The sequence below is a fragment of the Megalobrama amblycephala genome, linkage group LG9 (genome assembly GCF_018812025.1).
Source record: "Megalobrama amblycephala isolate DHTTF-2021 linkage group LG9, ASM1881202v1, whole genome shotgun sequence".
In the NCBI taxonomy this organism is placed as follows: domain Eukaryota; kingdom Metazoa; phylum Chordata; class Actinopteri; order Cypriniformes; family Xenocyprididae; genus Megalobrama; species Megalobrama amblycephala.
Genome location: NC_063052.1, coordinates 30968911 through 30987992, shown reverse-complemented (window position 1 = coordinate 30987992; position 19082 = coordinate 30968911). Strand labels below are relative to the sequence as shown.

Genomic DNA, 19082 nt, shown 5'->3' with positions numbered 1-19082 from the left:
GGAGACGAGAGAGAAGGTACGCGGGGAGGCTGCATCATGGCGGACAGAGACAGTGGAAGTGAGCAGGGTGGATTCGCCACAGGCCCCGGCGCCGGCCCGATGCACCCGGGCGCCGCATCGCGGCTCCAGCACGACACGGAGGAGCTCGCCTCGAAGCGGGTCGACATTCAGAACAAACGCTTCTATCTGGACGTGAAGCAGAACGCCAAAGGCCGCTTTCTGAAGATTGCAGAGGTCGGGGCCGGCGGAAACAAGAGCCGCCTGACTCTTTCCATGTCCGTCGCCGTGGAGTTCCGCGACTACCTGGGAGACTTCATCGAGCACTACGCCCAGCTGGGCCCCAGCAACCCCGACATTGTGCAGGACGAGCCCAGGAGGGCGCTTAAGAGCGAGTTCCTGGTGCGGGAGAATCGAAAGTACTACATGGATCTGAAGGAGAACCAGAGGGGGCGGTTTCTCCGGATCCGGCAGACCGTCAATCGCGGGCCCGGCCTGGGAACCTCGCAAGGCCAGACTATCGCTCTTCCGGCCCAGGGACTCATCGAGTTCCGCGACGCGTTGGCCAAACTCATCGACGACTTCGGCGTAGACGAGGACCCCGCGGAGCTGCCCGAGGGCACGTCGTTGACAGTGGACAACAAGCGCTTCTTCTTCGACGTGGGGTCCAACAAGTACGGCGTCTTCATGCGGGTGAGCGAGGTGAAGCCCACCTACCGCAACTCCATCACCGTGCCCTGCAAAGTGTGGTCCAAATTCGGCACGACCTTCTGCAAGTACGCTGACGAGATGAAGAAGATCCAGGAGCGCAGCCGAGAGCGGAGGGCGCGCGAGATGCTACCGGAGGGCCTGCACGAGGACGACGGGGACGAGGACTAATGCATAGCATATATATATATATATATATATATATATATATATATATATATATATATATATATATATACATGTGCACAGAACGAATGACATGATAATCAGACGTTACTGTAATATGGGATCGCTCTACACACACAACCTTCACAGACTCAACAGTTGCATCTCTTCACTCATCGCCGGAAGTTACCCACTTACCCACCATTTAACAGTAAGACGCTGCTATCGACAACATGTATGAACCGTGTCCAGGATGGTGCAGGAGTGTGTGTATATCCCGCTTTACCCACGTGTGTGACACATCCAAGCTCTTATGCACTGCGAAATCCTCTTGTTTTCCAGTACAAATATGTGTGTAAGTATCGTTTTAAGAAAAACCCAGCAGTGTGCACAATTTTATTCCTAGCACTCATGACACACAGCAAAGAATGTCAGTACTGGAAACAAAAGAACATACCTAGTCAATGGTAAAATTACACTTTCTATAAACATTTGTCCTGTGTGATAGTGGACACATGAGTGGGGTCAGTTGTAATACAAGCTTTCTAAACACGTCAGAACTGACACCTGTCAATCATGTGGCCAACCTGATGACGCAGTGTGTTTTTTGCAGATTTTAAAATGTACTTTCTTAATAAAAACTACAAAGTGAGGTGAAAATGCTGCTGATATTCAGCATGCACACTGGGGGTTTTAACAAGAGCATGCAAAGCCAGTGACGTAAATCTAGCTTGCTGCTTATTAGAGCAAGTGACCCCACTCTAACTCGTCTTGTACAGTTCTGCTTGTCGAGTATATTTGTTTTAAGGGTATTTTACTGGAAAACAAGATGGAAAATCTTTCTCTTTTTTTTTCTTTTTTTTTTCTTTCTTTTTTTTCCTTTTTTTTTTTTTTTTTTTTTTTTTTTTTGCAGTGTAACTATTTCCAATGGTGCAAATTGACAAAGAGGAAGAAATATATATTTGAATTACTAGTGCTTGACTTCCAGCACAAAAGCTATTATTTAGGAACCATTTGAACCAAAGGTTCAACATGCAAACGGACATCAGAAGTGAAGATACAATGATTAGGGAGTGCCGTGTATATTTCAACACGCACTCTGTCTGAATATTCAATTTACATAAACGGATGTCACCCCTTCTGATTCGACTTAAAGGTGCACTCACTCATTTTTCCATCATTTAAAAGTTTTACGCTGATTGCGTCGTGGGGGCCGCCGTGATGAGATCACATGACCAGCCAAAATATCTACGTAAACTCAATCTTATTGAAACTTTAATTTCCAGAATAAGTCTAACTTAAACCAAAATATGAATGAGTGCACCTTTTAAACGCATACGAGGAAATCTAGGTGTTGTTTGCTCATTTTAACTCTATACACGAAGCAAATGAGATTGTTTGTTTGCACGCGTCATGCAATGTGTACTTCGGTAGCCGCACAGCGAAGGCATTGCGAAAACGACCGGTTGACGCTTGTTCCTGTTAAATACGAACCCTGTTGCACCATGCCCACTGACATTTGGGCAGATGGTTTCATTGAAGTGCTAACTTAGATATACAAACTATGATTTTGTGAATCAGATGTACTTAGATCCTTATGAAATTGCCCACGTTTTCTGTGGGAATTTTTCTTTGTTTTGTTTTTTTGGGAGGGGGTGGGAGGGGGGGGTACTCAAAAAGGAGTTGTCCACTAGTGTGAGTTGCGTTAATACCTGCGCGGAGCATCCTCTACAACGTCAAAAAACAACTCTGGTGCCTTATATTCTCCACACGTTTACATGCTTTACGTGTCCGATCATTTTCTTTCTGATCGCTGTTTGTCTTTCTTTGTCGTTCGGGGTCACAACGGCATTGTTGCTGTACCACTCGTGGTGCTTCTTCGATGACTTCTTCGACAAGCCAATCAAAGGAAGAGGCGCACGGGGCTCTCGGCCCTCCACGTTGCCGGGAAAAGAACGATGATGTCATAATCAAACAGTGCTGACGTAAACATGGACGTGCTACGTTCACGTCGTATCGGAATTACTTGGATTCTAATGGCAAAACTCTTGTGCGGTTTTGTCGTTGATGGCAAAATTTCCAAATGATGAAAAGCGTAATTGATTGCGGTAATTCCGACACGATGCGAATACAGCAGTAGTCACCTAAAGGCGGTGGAGGTCTGCTCCTTGTGCTCCGTATAAAAAAATTCAATTCATTAAAAAAAATAACACAGTTAAAAAAATGAAAAAGCTGCGTGTAAAAAAAAAAAAACAAAAACAAAAAAAACAAAAACAAAACAAAAACAGCGTAATAAAGTTGTACAAATGTTTCTCGCTACAGCCCAACGTTATGCTAATGTAGGCCTATATTAGTAGACTTACGGCCGAGGCAGTAGCCTGTATGATTTTTTTGTATGGTGCTAATATCCCCGTTCGTGGGATTTTCTTCTGCCGGTCTTACTTATCAGTTGCTGAATTCGTTTGTTGTCAACCTCGTCACATCGCACCTTGAGATTTTTCTTTTCTCACTAAAGTTACAGTGCTAACATTTCAGTATCGTGTGCAATATATTGTAGGCTGCGTGCCAATGGCGACGTTGCGCAAAATTCAGTCCCCCTGCAGGTTCCGGTCCCCCTTTGGACCCCCAAAGCGAAACTCTTGGCTAAAAGACATCATAATGGATACTCTTTTTCAATGCCTGATTAGAAATCCTAAAAATCCAGCTATTTAAATACAACAATTAATGTCTTTCAAATTTTCACACTTCATATTATGTAACTGAAGCTATAAATGGTCGAGTCGAACAGTTATACTCTTTGAATCCAATTGATTAGAAAGTTAACTTCCAGAAATACTATTTTGAGTATCTAGATAATAATGTGATGTTTTTGAACAGGCATTACAGATGGCTACCTCTTGGGGTCCCAGGGGGGTAGGATTTTGCGAGGCGATTGAATCTCGCTCGACGTCGGCATTCCGTGTGTGTGGATACTCGTCCCCTGCAATTACAAAAAATAAAGTTACGCATGAGGCTCGCTCTTACTGAAACATTTCTCTGAGTATTAAACGTACCTTTTTGACTGCCCAAGTCAAAGTTTTTAGGGTCTAGTAACCTAACCGGTCACCGCAAACAGGGACCGTCTGAAAGCGCCCGTGCATACGGCGGCAAATCTGGCGCGATCCCTTCGGCGTGACCTCGAAATATCGATGTAGTCACTTCTCTGTGGTTGGAGTAGTTTTAATACTCGGTTTCTAATATACGTATTCTTGTTTTATTTTTCATTTTAGCCAATGTTAAATGCACAATGCTTCAGTCCGAGATATTCATAACTATTTATTTGATAAAATATCTGAAGAATGTTGTTTAGGATAAAGACCTTTTTTCTCAAACCCTCTTGATGTAAGCCAGCTCACTAGTATTGCTGAGACATGCGGTGAAAAGCCTGTTGCTGTCAGACCCAGACATCACAAATACTCAGATATGTGGGGTTTTGTAAAAACAAGACCTTTGTATCTAGTAAAGCCACCAGCCTACAGACAGTTTGGGGGTTTCCAGCCACAGACCCCCATGCTAAAGACCCGTTTCGTGCTAAGCACACGAGGAAGTCTATGGGGGATCAAGGCTGACATTATTCCTGTGGAGCGTTTAGTCTCTTGTTTACCACTGCACAATATTAAAGCATACATAGGCACTTTGTCTCGCTCGATATATATGCCCTCGCATCTCTTCAAGACTCTTCTGAATCTGAAACGCCATGCTTTGCTTGTAGGGGCTATTTTAAGTCCATTTGTACACTGTAATATTTCTTTTCCTCTGAGACCGGTAAGCGAATCTTTTTTCCTATCACTGCCCGGATCCGATTGCGAAAACTGTTCAATGTGTGCCACAGTACGAAATCTGAAGGAATCGAAACTGGAAGTAACACCGAAAGGGTGTTTCCTAGAGCAAAACAATGCAAATCTGCAAAAACACGCCGCTTTTGCTCTCAGTTGAAGCCCTCGATGGAACGAGCACATGTTTAAAGTCAAACATGAAGGTGCTATTGGGTACTAAATGGCTCAATCCTGTCCAGGTGGCAGCGTTCAGCCAAGAATTTCTTGTAACGTTCATCTAATAGTGTTTAAGCTCTCCACCAGCAAAGACCAGTATTGGTTTGATGCACAACAGGCTGTGGGGACAAAAAAATAAGATGGTACTCTGACTCTATTTTAGTCTATTCTCCAATTAGTGGTGCCGATTCTAACGACACCTGACCTTAATGAGCGGAGCGTGTATTTGTGAACTAACAGAGCTGCACAGACAGTTTAAAGCCCTTGCGTATCTGCATTTTCCAATATACGAAGAGCGAATTGCGACCTTTTAACTTGATCTACGTGTTAATCTCATGAAGTGTGTGTGTGTGTGTGCGTGTGTGATTATATGGATCCCCTTCCCTGTTAAACCACGGCCAGTCACGAACTTGGGTTAGTTCTCATACTTCACGATCCTTCGGTCTCACAAGCTCAAGGCTTCGACCTGCTTAGCATGTAACTGTGAGCGTTTTGCGTATTAAGCAGACTGTCTGGGAGGGGTCCTGCATCGAGGGTCAATGCACAAGGAGGGTATTCACATATCCCACCAACCATTTCCTTTTTATTCCCTATCAAATGTGTTGTACTTAAAAATATATATATGACCTGTGATGTGTGTGTATATATGGTTTGTTACATATGATGCGCCTCTTTATTAAAAAAAGATAGCATATATATAAATACATATATATATATATATATATATATATATAAAAATATGCACTAGATTCCTATATATGTATTCCTATATGCACAGGAAATGTACATAGGAAAAAGCATATTGCCGTTTTTTTTTTTCCTTTGTATTTTATACTTACAGAAAGCAGTGAATCAAATGGATAAAATACTTGCACTTTAAATATATAAAGAAAATAAAAAATCAGCATATTATTTTTGATAGGTGACCTCACATTCAAAGATTCTATAATTACTTTCCAGGCTTTGTGACAATTGCTGTTTGGCAGAAATCTATGAAGTTCTTCTACATATTGAAGTCTATTTTGTCTGTGTTACAGAAGGTTTACTAAAGTAAATTGCATGATGACTAAGTAGTGCACCAACTGTTATTTTCTTTAGTTGGTTAAAATGTCTAATGAAAAAATACTGTGATGATTATTCTCATGTGTGTACCCATGTTAAACTTAAGTCCTACATTCAAAGGTATTTTGTTCTGCCTTTCCTATAACATGAATATGGTGCTTAAATTGGCTTAGAAATCCACCGTGTTCTACTCTTCATCATTGCCACAACCATCCTCCTCTGCATCCTCTGTTTGTTCCCTTTGCTGTTTGCGTGTTCTCACGATTTTATTCAGATTTACGTTTCTTGGTAACAAGTGTGTTTTTGTACAGGTACGTATGTTGTTCTTGAGTTGGAAAGCCTTTGTGTCTGAAAATGACTAATTGCAATAAATCATCCATTCCTCCCTGGCAGCGATTGGTTTTTGCGTCCTTGAATTCTAACATCTTGGGGTACGTTTTCCAAAGCGAACTATGGTCGCAAGTTCTGTCGTTACCAATAGAGTTCAAAGGGACTTCCGACCATAGTTTACTAACGATGCTTTCGGGAAACGCACCCCAGATCAGCTCAGTTCCAGCTGCTTTTTAAAGGAATAAATGACCCAAATTTGATGGCAATTCTGTCATCATCCATTGTTTGGACCCCACTGACTTATAAAATATCTAATTGCGATCCACGGAAGAAAGTTGTACAGGTTTGGAACCACATGAAGGCGAGTAAATGATGACAGAATATTTATTTTTGGGAGAACTACTGTATTTCTTTAGTAGGTTAGAGTGATGGTTCACCCAAGAATGAAAATTTTGTCATTTACTCACCCTCAAGTTGTTCTAAACCTGTGTGTTTCTTTCTTCTGTTGAACACAAAAGAAGATATTTTGAAGAATGTTGGTAATTAAAGAGTTGATAATAGCCATTGACTTCCTTAGTATTTATTTTTTCCTACTATGGAAGTCAATGGCTACTGTCAACTGTCTGGTTACCAACATTCTTCAAAATATCTTCTTTTGTGTTTAACAGAAGAAAGAAAAGTTGATTTTTGGGGGGTGAACTATCCCTTTAAGCAAGTACAGAACACAAGAAACCCAAGAAAATTAGTTGTTTAAAAACTTTAGAGTTAGTTCAGCCAAAAATGAAATTTGTCATTAATTACTCACCCTCATGTCATTCCACACCTATAAGATCTTTGTTCATCTTCAGAACACAAATGAAGATCTTTTTGATGATCTGAGAGGTTTCTGATCCCCAACAGAAAGCAATGCAATTACCACATTCAAGGTCCAGAAAAATATTAAAGACATCGTTGAAAGTCAACATGACTTCAATAGTTCAACCTTAATGTTATGAAGCGACAAGAATATTTTTGTGCGCAAAAACAAAAAAAAATTAACTTTATTCAACATTTTTTTCCTCTTCCCTGTCATTCTCCTATGCTGTTGACGTGTTCTACATCTGAACGCCGACTCAGTATTGGCGGACGCTGTTCACGTGAGCAGCACGATGCATGCGTGTGATGCTGAGGCTGTAGCCGGCGTTCTGACGTAGAACCTGGAAGCGCTGCACTGTGCTTACTACGTCAACAGCATAGGAGAATGACAAAAAAAAAATAAATTGAGTTACTTTTGCTTTGTCTTTAATACTTTTCTGGACCTTGAATGTAGTAATTACGTTGCTTTCTCTTGGGCATCAGAAACATCTCGGATTTCATCAAAAATATCTTTTAAAATGTGCGTTCCGAAGATGAACAAAGGTCTTGCGGGTGTGAAATGACATGAAGGTAAGTAATTAATGACAGAAATTCCATTTTTGGGTGAACTAACCCTTTAGATTGCTTTAAACCCCATGAAATAAAGTACACAACAAGTGATCAAAACGTTTATTGAAATAAATGTTATGGTCTTTACAATACTAACACCTCTTACAGGTCCTTTATACATGAAAATATATACAAATATCAACATTTAACATGTAAAGTTGGCAAACAAGCCTTGCTAGCTTTAGTCACCCACTGCTAAACGGTCAGGAAGAATCCTCTGACCAGTTTAAAAGTGCTTCTGAGATGAAAGTGACATTTACGCAGTCTTGACCAGCATCCATTGTTCCTTCAAAAATTAATACGAATGCAGCAATACATTTGATGACAAATAATGAATCTAAATATTAATTCCCATCAGTTAAAGCTAACAAGGCTGGTACTAAGGCTATACGAATAAATGAGAGCAGGTACAGGGGGAGGGCGACCTCATCAGTGCGCCCCATTCACTAAAAGCTCACAAATTTCACTGACAAATTTTACTAAAGAAGAATAGAGACCACCACAGCAGTGAGCCATTTGATCTCAAGACTAAACTAATATCACTAAATGATACTGTGATGGTTGGTCACTCGTGTTTCATTCAAACTGGACCCTAACTTTAACCATTTTACTCAATACTACAAACTGGGCAGAGTTAAATGACAAAAAAACTAAATTATATTATTATTATAGCAGCCAAGACCTCAAACCCGGACTACTCCATGTCAGTATATTCCAATTTTCCTGAACATCAAAACAGTGTTTGTATTCACAATTTAAAAATACTTAATCCTAGACTAAGTGCCCTTTCAGTTTCAACAGAATCATACAATGTTTTTTTTATTTGTTTTTTGTGCCAAATATCATCTCGGCACCGATGTGTAAAATATACGAAACAGCCAGTGAAAACATGGAGCTGTGCAGTTGTTTGATGAGAACAAACTGCAGAACTTTTGAGATGCATTCAGCTGATCCCAGCAAGTTGCTTGTCTTACCATTAGATATATATTGGGTGATATTGTTTTTGTGTGAGTTTCTTTCTACATGTAGGGCAGCTGTGAGCTCGGCTGAGAGAGTCGCGGATGCACTGACTGCAGAAAAGGTGGCCGCACTTTGTGGAGACCATGAGCCGACCACTGTCAATGATCTGGAAATGGAATCAAAGATGCATTTACAAAGTCAGACGTATTATTTAAACAGAGAAATAAATCATATTATTGATTAGAAGAAATATTTAGGTCAATTAAATCATTTCATCCACAATCAAAATGGTTCATCATTAAAGGCCCTTTGAAACCAAGGATAATGATACAGTTCTAAAAAAAATGTTTAAATCACCATAATGATAACGGCACAGAGGAATGTTGTTGGAATCACTTTCAGAACGATTTTTTTTCCCAGCTGATGAATGAAGAGTACAGATTAAGAGAGAGCAGCTGTCATGTATAGGTATGAAACAGCTTCACAAACGGTCTTTTCCACCACACAGCATCATTATTTCTGTGTTGCAAAAATTCAAATGATCATAGAAGTACTGGGAATAAAGAATTATGGTTTGATGTCTACAGTAGTGATCAAAATACAGTGAATCACCTTTTGAAAGTAACTTAATGCTTAAAATAAAGAATATATCAATTGCATCATTCACCAGTGGGTGGCGACAAGTGACTTAAATGTATTTGTCATTGAATCAAGAAAATAGTTCAAAAATGCCGATTCATCCTGTAATGAAACAAGTGAATCTCTATGAGCGAGTCACTGAATTGTTCATTCAAACCGACGTTTTAAAAAAAATAAATAAAACAAAGCTCAAACTGACACCAACAGATGCAGACATATGTAAAGACAAAGTGTCTGTTGCCGTCTGTTGGTGCAGTGTGAACTGACCCTTTAGTTACTGTTGCCATGTCAGACAAGCCATGGCACTCTCAGGCCACACATGTTCTCACGCAGTGAAAAATACATCACGGAGCAAACAGGACACTGACAACATGTCGACAGACAAGACAGTGCAGGAAAGTCTCTTTCAAATTTTGTCATTTTTTAAAGAAATTTGTGACCATGGACCACAAAACCAGCCATAAGACACACGGGTATATTTGTAACAATAGCCAACAATACATTGTATGGGTCAAAATTATCGATTTCTTTTATGCCAAAAATCATTAGGATATTAAGTAAAGATCATGTTCAATGAAAATATTTTGTAAATTTCCTACCGTTAAAAAAATATATTTTTGTGAGTGGATAAGCATTGCTAAGGGCTACTTTAAAGGCGATTTTCTCAATATTTTTTTTTTTTTTTTTTTTGCACCCTTAGATTCCAGGTTTTCAAATAGTCGTATCTCGGTCATATTGTCCTATCCTAACAAACCATATATCAATGGAACGCTTATTATTTATTCAGCTTTCACATGATGTATAAATCTCAATTTCAAAAAATTGACACTTACAGTATGACTGGTTTTGTGGTCCAGGGACACATTTAAACAATAAATACCATTATGTGGCTCTTTAATGTGTCATTACAGATCGCTGTAGTGCCTCAGTTCAAGCGGGGCGCGAACCGATCATCTCTTCCAACTAGTTAAATTATAGAATCAAATAAACATGAAATAACATAAAAAGAAATCTGCCCTACAAAGCAAAAAGGCAGTAACTGCATTTTTGGTCAAAAATTAGTTATTGTCATTTTCATGACATTCAAGGCATCCTTTGTTATGTGACAAATTAAATATGAGGATTGATATGTACAAAGAATAAGCTAATATAAAGTAACATAACAGCAACATGTCCAATAATCTACCTACAACTACTTAGCTGGATGACAGGATAACTTTTAAGTAATTTTTCTCAGTTCTGCACTCTGCGTAGTTACTGCCTTTTTGCTTTGTAGGGCAGAAATGTTGTTTCAACCAAGGAAAGATGTCAGTACACACCATTTTTCAAGTTCAAGTCCACGGACATTAATCTACTACCTCTCCGGACTGCTTTATCGGACAAAACGGTGGCTGCGGCATTATGATTGGTTAGATCGCCTTTCAATCAAACTCCCAGCAAAGGGTCGATTGGCCTTAAATGATGACAGCATTCATTTTGTGGTGAATTAAACATATAAAGCCCAAAGTACACTGTATGTGTGCAGCCCGATTTTTCTATTTACACACAATCTGCATATGTGCATTGAATTTTTTTTGCACCAATTAGTTTGTCCACAAGAACCTTTGATTCACAAGGTAGTCAAAGAAATGTGGAACAGAGAAAAGCGTTTGCCAGCTACAACAACAATGAACAGCTACATGGATGAGAGACTGTGCAAAGAGGGCGGAAAGTACCCGCATTTGTACAACTGGTTAGAACTTGTGGAGAGAGAGATTGCTCAGGATGTGGGCAATGATGTAACATTCTCTCAAAAGAGTTGTTGTAATGCACATGCATCGAACAAAGAATATTTTAGGCTTAAATGAACTGCATATATGATTATTTACCTTAGTCGCGCACATAACTTACCTCTGAATAAGCATCCATGCAAACAGGACAGCTAACAGCACCTGGTGTAGACCTACGGTCAGCAGAACACAAAAAAACAAGTCAACAGGAGAATATGGAGGAATACAGACTGATCTAGACTAGTTAACTAGATGCTAACTTAGTGTAAAAGTTCACAAAGCTGCATCCACAAAATCTGCATACAAGGATTAAGATTATCATTTAGCATAGGCCTAGGGCTGGGTGACATGGCCAAAATAATTATCACGATAAAATTTTTCATATCAGTCGATATCGATAATTACCATGATAATGTCAATTCCTTATTCATTTCAAGTTTAAGGGCAGATTTTTGCTCCTAAGTGAAAGTTGTAGAAACCAGACCAACAATCGTGGTTTTAAACTACTCTTTATGGTCAGAACTTCATGTTTCTTTACATTTTTCCAGTCATTTTTCCTTAACAAAACATCTTCGTAGAAAAATTAATTACTTAGTTTCTGCATGTGCTGAAGGGTGATATTGTTTAATATCAATATTCATTAATATCATAAATATTGTTTAATATCACAAACACAGGTTTGTGTTTCTTGACTTTGTGGCATGTATCTTCAGCACAGTTTGCATTGCAGGTTGCAATAATAATAATAATAATAATAATAATAATAATAATAATACTACATGTTTTGCCTCTTAGAAATGCACATTTGTCAGTATTTTGAGCTGATAGTAGCAGTAGCTTGAGTTTTACGTTCATTAAAAAAAACAAAAACATTAACATGTATAAAAATTGTAACCTCATTTTTATATGGTAAAATTTAAATATTCTGACTGTTTGAGTTTTATTAAAATTAACCATTGGTCTTCCATAGTAGCATATATTTAAATCATGACAACCAGTTAAAACCACACATAACTGCACCTCAATACCATGGTAAAATGTAACTATATGGTTTCTATGGTATTTGTATAAAATACAGTAGCCTAAATAGTATAAATGCCCAAATGCTAGAGTTTAAATCACAAAAAATACTGTAATAATATTCCATTACTCCTTTAATACATTTAAAAGATTAATTCAATTTAAAATGAAAATTACCCCAAGCTTTACTCACCCTCAAGCCATCCTAGGTGTATGACTTTTTTCTTTCTGATGTATCCTGACGCATCCAAGCTTTATAATGGCAGTGAATGAGTATAAAGCTCAAGAAAGTGCATTCATCCATCATAAACATACTCCACATGGCTCCGGGGGGTTAATAAAGGCCTTCTGAAGTGAAGCGTTTGAGTAAGAAAAATATCTAACAAGTTATAAAGTAAAATATCTAGCTTCCACCAGACTGCAGTAAAACTCTCGCAGTTCAAAATGCTTACTCTTCATCCTACTCCTTCCATTTTCAAATTACGAAAAAAGCGTAACTGGCGCAACATGTACGTTTATGATGAATGGATGCACTTTCTTCAGCTTCATACTCGTTGGTCCCGTTCACTGCTATTATAAAGCTTGGATGCTTGGGGTAATTTTCATTTTAAAGTGAACTAATCCTTCAACACGTCTACATTAATGATATAATAAAATATGATATGAATAGCCCACATTTCTGCCACAATACCAAGGTGCAGTTAGTGTTACTACAGCAAATCCATGGTAAATGATGGCGATTTGTAGATTGAAAAGCCTCTGACTATATTGTTGCGCACAGTGTTTCTCCTGTTTGTCAGCTCGGTTTCATCTGGCTTAGTTATCACCAAGACATTTGTGTTCTTGGCTGAATTTAAGCACTTCTCACTGGATCTCACAGCGCTGTTTAATGGTCATGTGACCAAGACCTGTCAGCGAATAAACACATCTGCTACAGTAAGCCTGCGCTGCAGTTTGAACTTCGAGCCGAGTGGATAAATGGTCCATGGACATACAACATTACATCGAACGTTTTATCGCCCATCCCTACATAGGCCGATATAAATCTGTGAGAGATGGAGGTACCTGGCCTGTGAGCTGGCATGTAGAGAGGACAGTAAACCCGGACTAAGTCTGAGACTGGACTCCTCCTCTTCATCACTGCTCAGTACGTAACTCTCTGTGCCCTGTCCACGTCTGCTTTGCACACCTGCAACACAAACATCAATGTAAAGACAGACATAGTTAAAACATTTTTAAAAACCATTTCATTTCACTGCCACTACAATAAGTATGATTCTGTGAAGTGGCACAGTGTCATCATATTATTTTAAATCCACCACAAATCCTCCAACATTATATTTAATGAAAACTACATTTACATTACCTTTATCTGTTTATAGCATGCTTTTATCAAAAATAACTCATAAATCAGAAGTTACAAACAGAATAGTACATTACCATCTTCCACAACCTTGATCCCATGAGACGATTAGAGAAGGGAGAGACAGAAAAGAGACAATACATTAAAACACTCTTAATAATACCAACACAACCAAAGAATAGAAAGCACAAGCTTCATTCAACCTTTACTTTAGTACAAATGTTGAGTACAAGTGTTGAAGACTCACCACAATAGAATCATTATTGGTGAGGTCAACAACCGCAGGTTCAGACCCTTCACAAGTTAAATCTACCACATCTTCACCTTTGACAAGACAGCATGGAAGAGAAACAAGTTATCACAGTCTGGATCAGGAGACATTTAGGCTACATTCACACTGTCAGTCCAAATCTGATTATTTGTGTATCCAACTGGATAGTTCATAGGGGGCATAGTTACAGCATGACATATTTAAACATATAACATTTGACATACATAACCTTTAAACCTGTAACATTTATCATCTCATTTTATTGCAATTGTCAGTTTATATCTCCCAATTCAGACATTATAACTTGCAATTTCAAGTTTATACCACAATTCTCAGAGAAAAAAAGTCTGAATTGTGGGATATAAACTCGCAGTTCTGAGGAAAAAAAGACAGAATAATAAGTTTATATCTTGCAAATTTGATTTTTCTTCTCAGAATTGTGAGATATAAACTCTGAATTCCAAGAAAAAAGTTGGAAGTGTGAGATATAGACTCAGAATTACCATTTTTATTCTTTTATTCTGTGGTTTCCATAGACTGCTACTGCAGAACTGTCATTTTCTACCCACAAACCACATCATGGCCGTTTTCAAACACACAAATGGTCTATAACAGCGTCTGAAGTTTACGTTTTACGTGGCGTGAGAAGGTCACATAAATCAGAGCTGTCAGACTAAAACGGATTTCCAGAAATGCGAATAAGAATTTCAAACCACAAATTATAGCTTGAAACAGATTCAAATGAGGGAATATGATGGACAACTGATATTGTGTTTGTAGTATGAGGAAAATTAAAATCTGTTTAGCCATGTTCAATATTTTGACAATTCCTTTGTTAGTGTTCCGGAAATACAATCCCATGAAGTATTGCTAATGACAATAAAATTTCAAATTAGACACGATGTAGAATGGTAAAATAATTAATTTATAGATTTAAAATTTATTGTTTTTATATATACACAACCAGTATTTCCTGTAATATGCTTATGACTACGTCAGTTGCAGTGCTTCATGGGAGTGGGTGGGCACTAAACCTCTGATTGATTCTCTGATTGGTGGAAATTTCTCAGCAGAATCATGGGCAATGCAGTTTCTCATCAGGATACCCCATTAAACATGATTTTTTTTTTAAATTAAGTTGAAATAATGCAGGCTGCTGGCTTCAACAAAAGCATATAAAAACCCTGTAAGCTCACAGTTGGTCTGTCTTTAATGATTTATAAGTTATTGTTCAAAATCAATTTCCCTATGGAGAAAATGAATGGGATTTTTACTTCAGGAAGCAGACTGTTGAACTCTCTATAGATATTCCTATGGGTAATTCAATGCAAATCCAGCTCACAAACTGAAAAGGAAACTCTACATTTTTAATGCCGCCCAACCCTCCTGCAAAGTGTGATGCAAAGAAATTGCTCGTTTATCGTTCACAGCTTTGCGCAAACATGATATTGTCGTTCATAGGGTTTTTCTTTACACTAAACCGCTGCGTGTTGTTTTTGTAGGAATGAAACAATCCATATCAGTTATATCAGAAGTGAATGACTCATCTGGCAAAAGTAGCAAACTCACTGTTAGTTCTGTCACTTTCCAGCACATCAATAGTCTCCATTGCTATCTGAGACACCTGGGTCCGGTTTCTCTTTCTGCTGACACGGTGGGAACATGCAGTGGAAGATGCTGTTCGTCTTTTCCTCTGGGTCTAAAAACAGAAGACACAACTGGTTACCATAGCACAGCTTTTGTTTATCTGTGATTGTTTGAAAGAAGTGAAACTACCATTCAACAAGCTGCCATAGTTTAAATTTAATCAGCACTAATCACGTGAGTGGTCACATGGTCAGCCATACTCACAGTATTACTCATGATGATTGGTGTTGATCACAACTCCAATATGCCCTGAAATGTCACTTAGCCACCAGATAATTACTGTTAAAACACAAATTAGTCATATTATCAGGACACAAACGGTTTATAGACACTGTATTTATTCACATCCTCGCCTAACCTTAGCATTTCAGTCTAACGAAATCCGTGTTATTTAGCACTCGTTTTAAATGACGCTTGCTATATTCTCACAGGATAAAACCCTTATGTCAAATATCGTATGTAAATAAATGAGCGAGTTGAATATCTGCATTTAGCCACTCCTAGAAAACCGTGCATTAAGAATTGACAAAAGGCGCGTTTTGTTATTCTGTGAACAATGATAAATATTAACGTATTCATTAAAGAACCTGTCAGTGTTTAAAATAGTAGCTAGTTCGCTAACTGGCTAACAGGGTCTCCTCATTGTTAGCTGACAACTAGCTTGATTCTAGACATGTTTGTTTGGTTAAATGATTATTCAGTACATTAGTATACAACCTTTTATATTTAATTTTTTACATATTAAATCGTCAGTTTTTCATAATAACCGGTTACATACCCAACACTCTCCAGCAGTCAGCATTAAAAAGCAACAGCACAAATACAGTAGAATGAGACGCACAGTTCTGTTCGAGTCACAGCGCCACCTGTGGGACTGTAAGTATTATTATTATTCTTCTTCGTTGGATACTGTATTGTGTTTGTATGAATGTATTTTCATCAGCTGCAAATCTTCTCTAGCGTCCAGAGAGGGAACATTATATATCATAAAATACAACGATCTAAGATGGACAAAAAGTCAGGAAGGTAACAGGACTGCACCAAAATAAGATATTTTGCCATGCAGATTGCTTACAAAAAGTCAGTCTTTCAATTCCATTTCTTCAAATACTTAAACTCACAAAGATAAATTAGAAAAGCATTTCTGTCTCCATATAGTTTATAAGTAAAAATTAGATTAAAACAAATAAATCATTAAAATTTGATGACAATAAATATGTAAATAAATCGTACATTATAGTAGGTAAATACACATAATGTAATTTAAAGGGTTGGTTCCCCCAAAAATGAAACTTCTGTCATTAATTATCCTACCATTGATCTAGCTATATACAGTGGGTACGGAAAGTATTCAGACCCCCTTAAATTTTTCACTCTTTGTTATATTGCAGCCATTTGCTAAAATCATTTAAGTTCATTTTTTTTTCCTCATTAATGTACACACAGCACCCCATATGACGGAAAAACACAGAATTGTTGACATTTTTGCAGATTTATTAAAAATAAAAAACTGAAATATCACATGGTCCTAAGTATTCAGACCCTTTGCTCAGTATTTAGTAGAAGCACCCTTTTGATCTAATACAGCCATGAGTCTTTTTGGGAAAGATGCAACAAGTTTTTCACACATGGATTTGGGGATCCTCTGCCATTCCTCCTTGCAGATCCTCTCCAGTTCTGTTAGGTTGGATGGTAAACGTTGGTGGACAGCCATTTTTAGGTCTCTCCAGAGATGCTCAATTGGGTTTAAGTCAGGGCTCTGGCTGGGCCATTCAAGAACAGTCACGGAGTTGTTGTGAAGCCACTCCTTCGTTATTTTAGCTGTGTGCTTAGGGTCATTGTCTTGTTGGAAGGTAAACCTTCGGCCCAGCACCTTCCTGAGCACTCTGGAGAAGGTTTTCGTCCAGGATATCCCTGTACTTGGCCGCATTCATCTTTCCCTCGATTGCAACCAGTCATCCTGTCCCTGCAGCTGAAAAACACCCCCACAGCATGATGCTGCCACCACCATGCTTCACTGTTGGGACTGTATTGGACAGGTGATGAGAAGTGCCTGGTTTTCTCCACACATACCGCTTAGAATTAAGGCCAAAAAGTTCTATCTTGGTCTCATCAGACCAGAGAATCTTATTTCTCACCATCTTGGAGTCCTTCAGGTGTTTTTTTAGCAAACTCCATGCAGGCTTTCATGTGTCTTGCACTGAGGAGAGGCTTCCGTCGGGCCACTCGGCATAAAGCCCCGACTGGTGGAGGGCTGCAGTGATGGTTGACTTTCTACAACTTTCTCCCATCTCCCGACTGCATCTCTGGAGCTCAGCCACAGTGATCTTTGGGTTCTTCTTTACCTCTCTCACCAAGGCTCTTCTCCCCCAATAGCTCAGTTTGGCCGGACGGCCAGCTCTAGGAAGGGTTCTGGTCGTCCCAAACATCTTCCATTTAAGGATTATGGAGGCCACTGTGCTCTTAGGAACCTTAAGTGCAGCAGACATTTTTTGTAACCTTGGCCAGATCTGTGCCTTGCCACAATTCTGTCTCTGAGCTCTTCAGGCAGTTCCTTTGATCTCATGATTCTCATTTGCTCTGACATGCACTGTGAGCTGTAAGGTCTTATATAGACAGGTGTGTGGCTTTCCTAATCAAGTCCAATCAGTATAATCAAACACAGCTGGACTCAAATGAAGGTGTAGAACCATCTCAAGGATGATCAGAAGAAATGGACAGCACCTGAGTTAAATATATGAGTGTCACAGCAAAGGGTCTGAATACTTAGGACCATGTGATATTTCAGTTTTTCTTTTATTATAAATCTGCAAAAATGTCAACAATTCTGTGTTTTTCTGTCAATATGGGGTGCTGTGTGTACATTAATGAGGGAAAAAAATGAACTTAAATGATTTTAGCAAATGGCTGCAATATAACAAAGAGTGAAGCATTTAAGGGGGTCTGAATACTTTCCGTACCCACTGTAAATCATTTATATAGATCAGTGGTTCAAACCCTACACAACTGTATTTACTGTAGCAACAAATTACAATTAGTAGCTGGACCTTTTACCCATTAATTTAGAACAAAATAGTTCTGACAGCTGAAAATAGATTTTTTAGGCTTACTGTATTGAGATAAAAAAATAGAATAATGTTGTTTTTTACTCTTGTCAATAATGGATTTATTAATGATTATTCTGTTACTTTTTGTTAGTTAATTGATGAATGATTCAGTATTTTTAACCATTTTTTTCCTAATGCAAAAAGTTAATAAATAATAAATAAACTTACAAAACCAGATAAGTAAAATGAAAGCAGACCAAACCAAGAAGAAAATGTTTCAGAACAATACAATCTATAAGTAAGAAAACTTAGTTTCACTGTCTTTTTTAGATGTACTTTTAGTGCAAACTAGCATCATCTTCCTTCCCCCATATGAGGGAACTTCCTCTTTTCTCAGTCCAGAGTGAGTCTCACCGTGAGGAGCTTCATGAGAGCCAGAACACAGACGGACTGAAGAACAGACACTCATGTCTCCATCTGAAGCTGCATCCACACTCTTCTGCTGGGATTGGGCTCTTCTGGAAACTGGACTTTAGAGAAATGATGCTCATCTTTGGACTGATGCTGCTGCTGCTGCAAACTGCTGCATGTGAGTCAACTTTCAGCTCA

The 19082-nt window shown here is 38.6% G+C and overlaps 3 protein-coding genes across 15 annotated transcripts in view; 2 read left to right on the top strand and 1 right to left on the bottom strand.

Moving 5' to 3' along the window:
• The first annotated feature begins 36 nt into the window (after positions 1-36).
• Positions 37-6355, top strand: purab (purine-rich element binding protein Ab). Its single transcript, XM_048202778.1, has 2 exons — positions 37-884; positions 925-6355. Exon 1 carries the CDS (start codon positions 37-39, stop codon positions 874-876), a length of 840 nt encoding a protein of 279 aa, XP_048058735.1. The 3' UTR covers positions 877-884; positions 925-6355.
• A 1448-nt stretch (positions 6356-7803) lies between these two features.
• Positions 7804-16329, bottom strand: rnf4 (ring finger protein 4). The gene is made up of 8 exons (XM_048202779.1): positions 16205-16329; positions 15631-15705; positions 15349-15478; positions 13756-13832; positions 13586-13598; positions 13211-13334; positions 11247-11298; positions 7804-8883 (listed from the first exon to the last, which is right to left on the bottom strand). Exons 2-8 carry the CDS (start codon positions 15640-15642, stop codon positions 8734-8736), a joined length of 558 nt encoding a protein of 185 aa, XP_048058736.1. The 5' UTR covers positions 15643-15705; positions 16205-16329; the 3' UTR covers positions 7804-8733.
• Positions 16330-18837: 2508 nt separating this feature from the next.
• Positions 18838-19082, top strand: part of LOC125275640 — a 130035-nt gene continuing 129790 nt past the window's right edge. For all 13 annotated transcript variants that reach the window (XM_048202760.1, XM_048202764.1, XM_048202762.1 and 10 more), the window contains exon 1: positions 18838-19062. In XM_048202760.1, the coding sequence (XP_048058717.1) occupies positions 18846-19062 (217 nt within the window). In that variant the 5' untranslated portion in view covers positions 18838-18845. The remainder of the gene's footprint in view (positions 19063-19082) is intronic.

Excerpts from the sequence above, each read along its gene's own strand:
- purab (XM_048202778.1), top strand. The coding sequence starts at position 37 with ATGGCGGACAGAGACAGTGGAAGTGAGCAGGGTGGATTCGCCACAGGC.
- rnf4 (XM_048202779.1), bottom strand. Across the intron at positions 13,833-15,348 it reads GGAAAGTGACAGAACTAACA|GTGAAGATGTGGTAGATTTA; the intron begins GTGAGTTTGCTA and ends GTCTTGTCAAAG. Across the intron at positions 8,884-11,246 it reads GCATGGATGCTTATTCAGAG|ATCATTGACAGTGGTCGGCT; the intron begins GTAAGTTATGTG and ends TTCCATTTCCAG.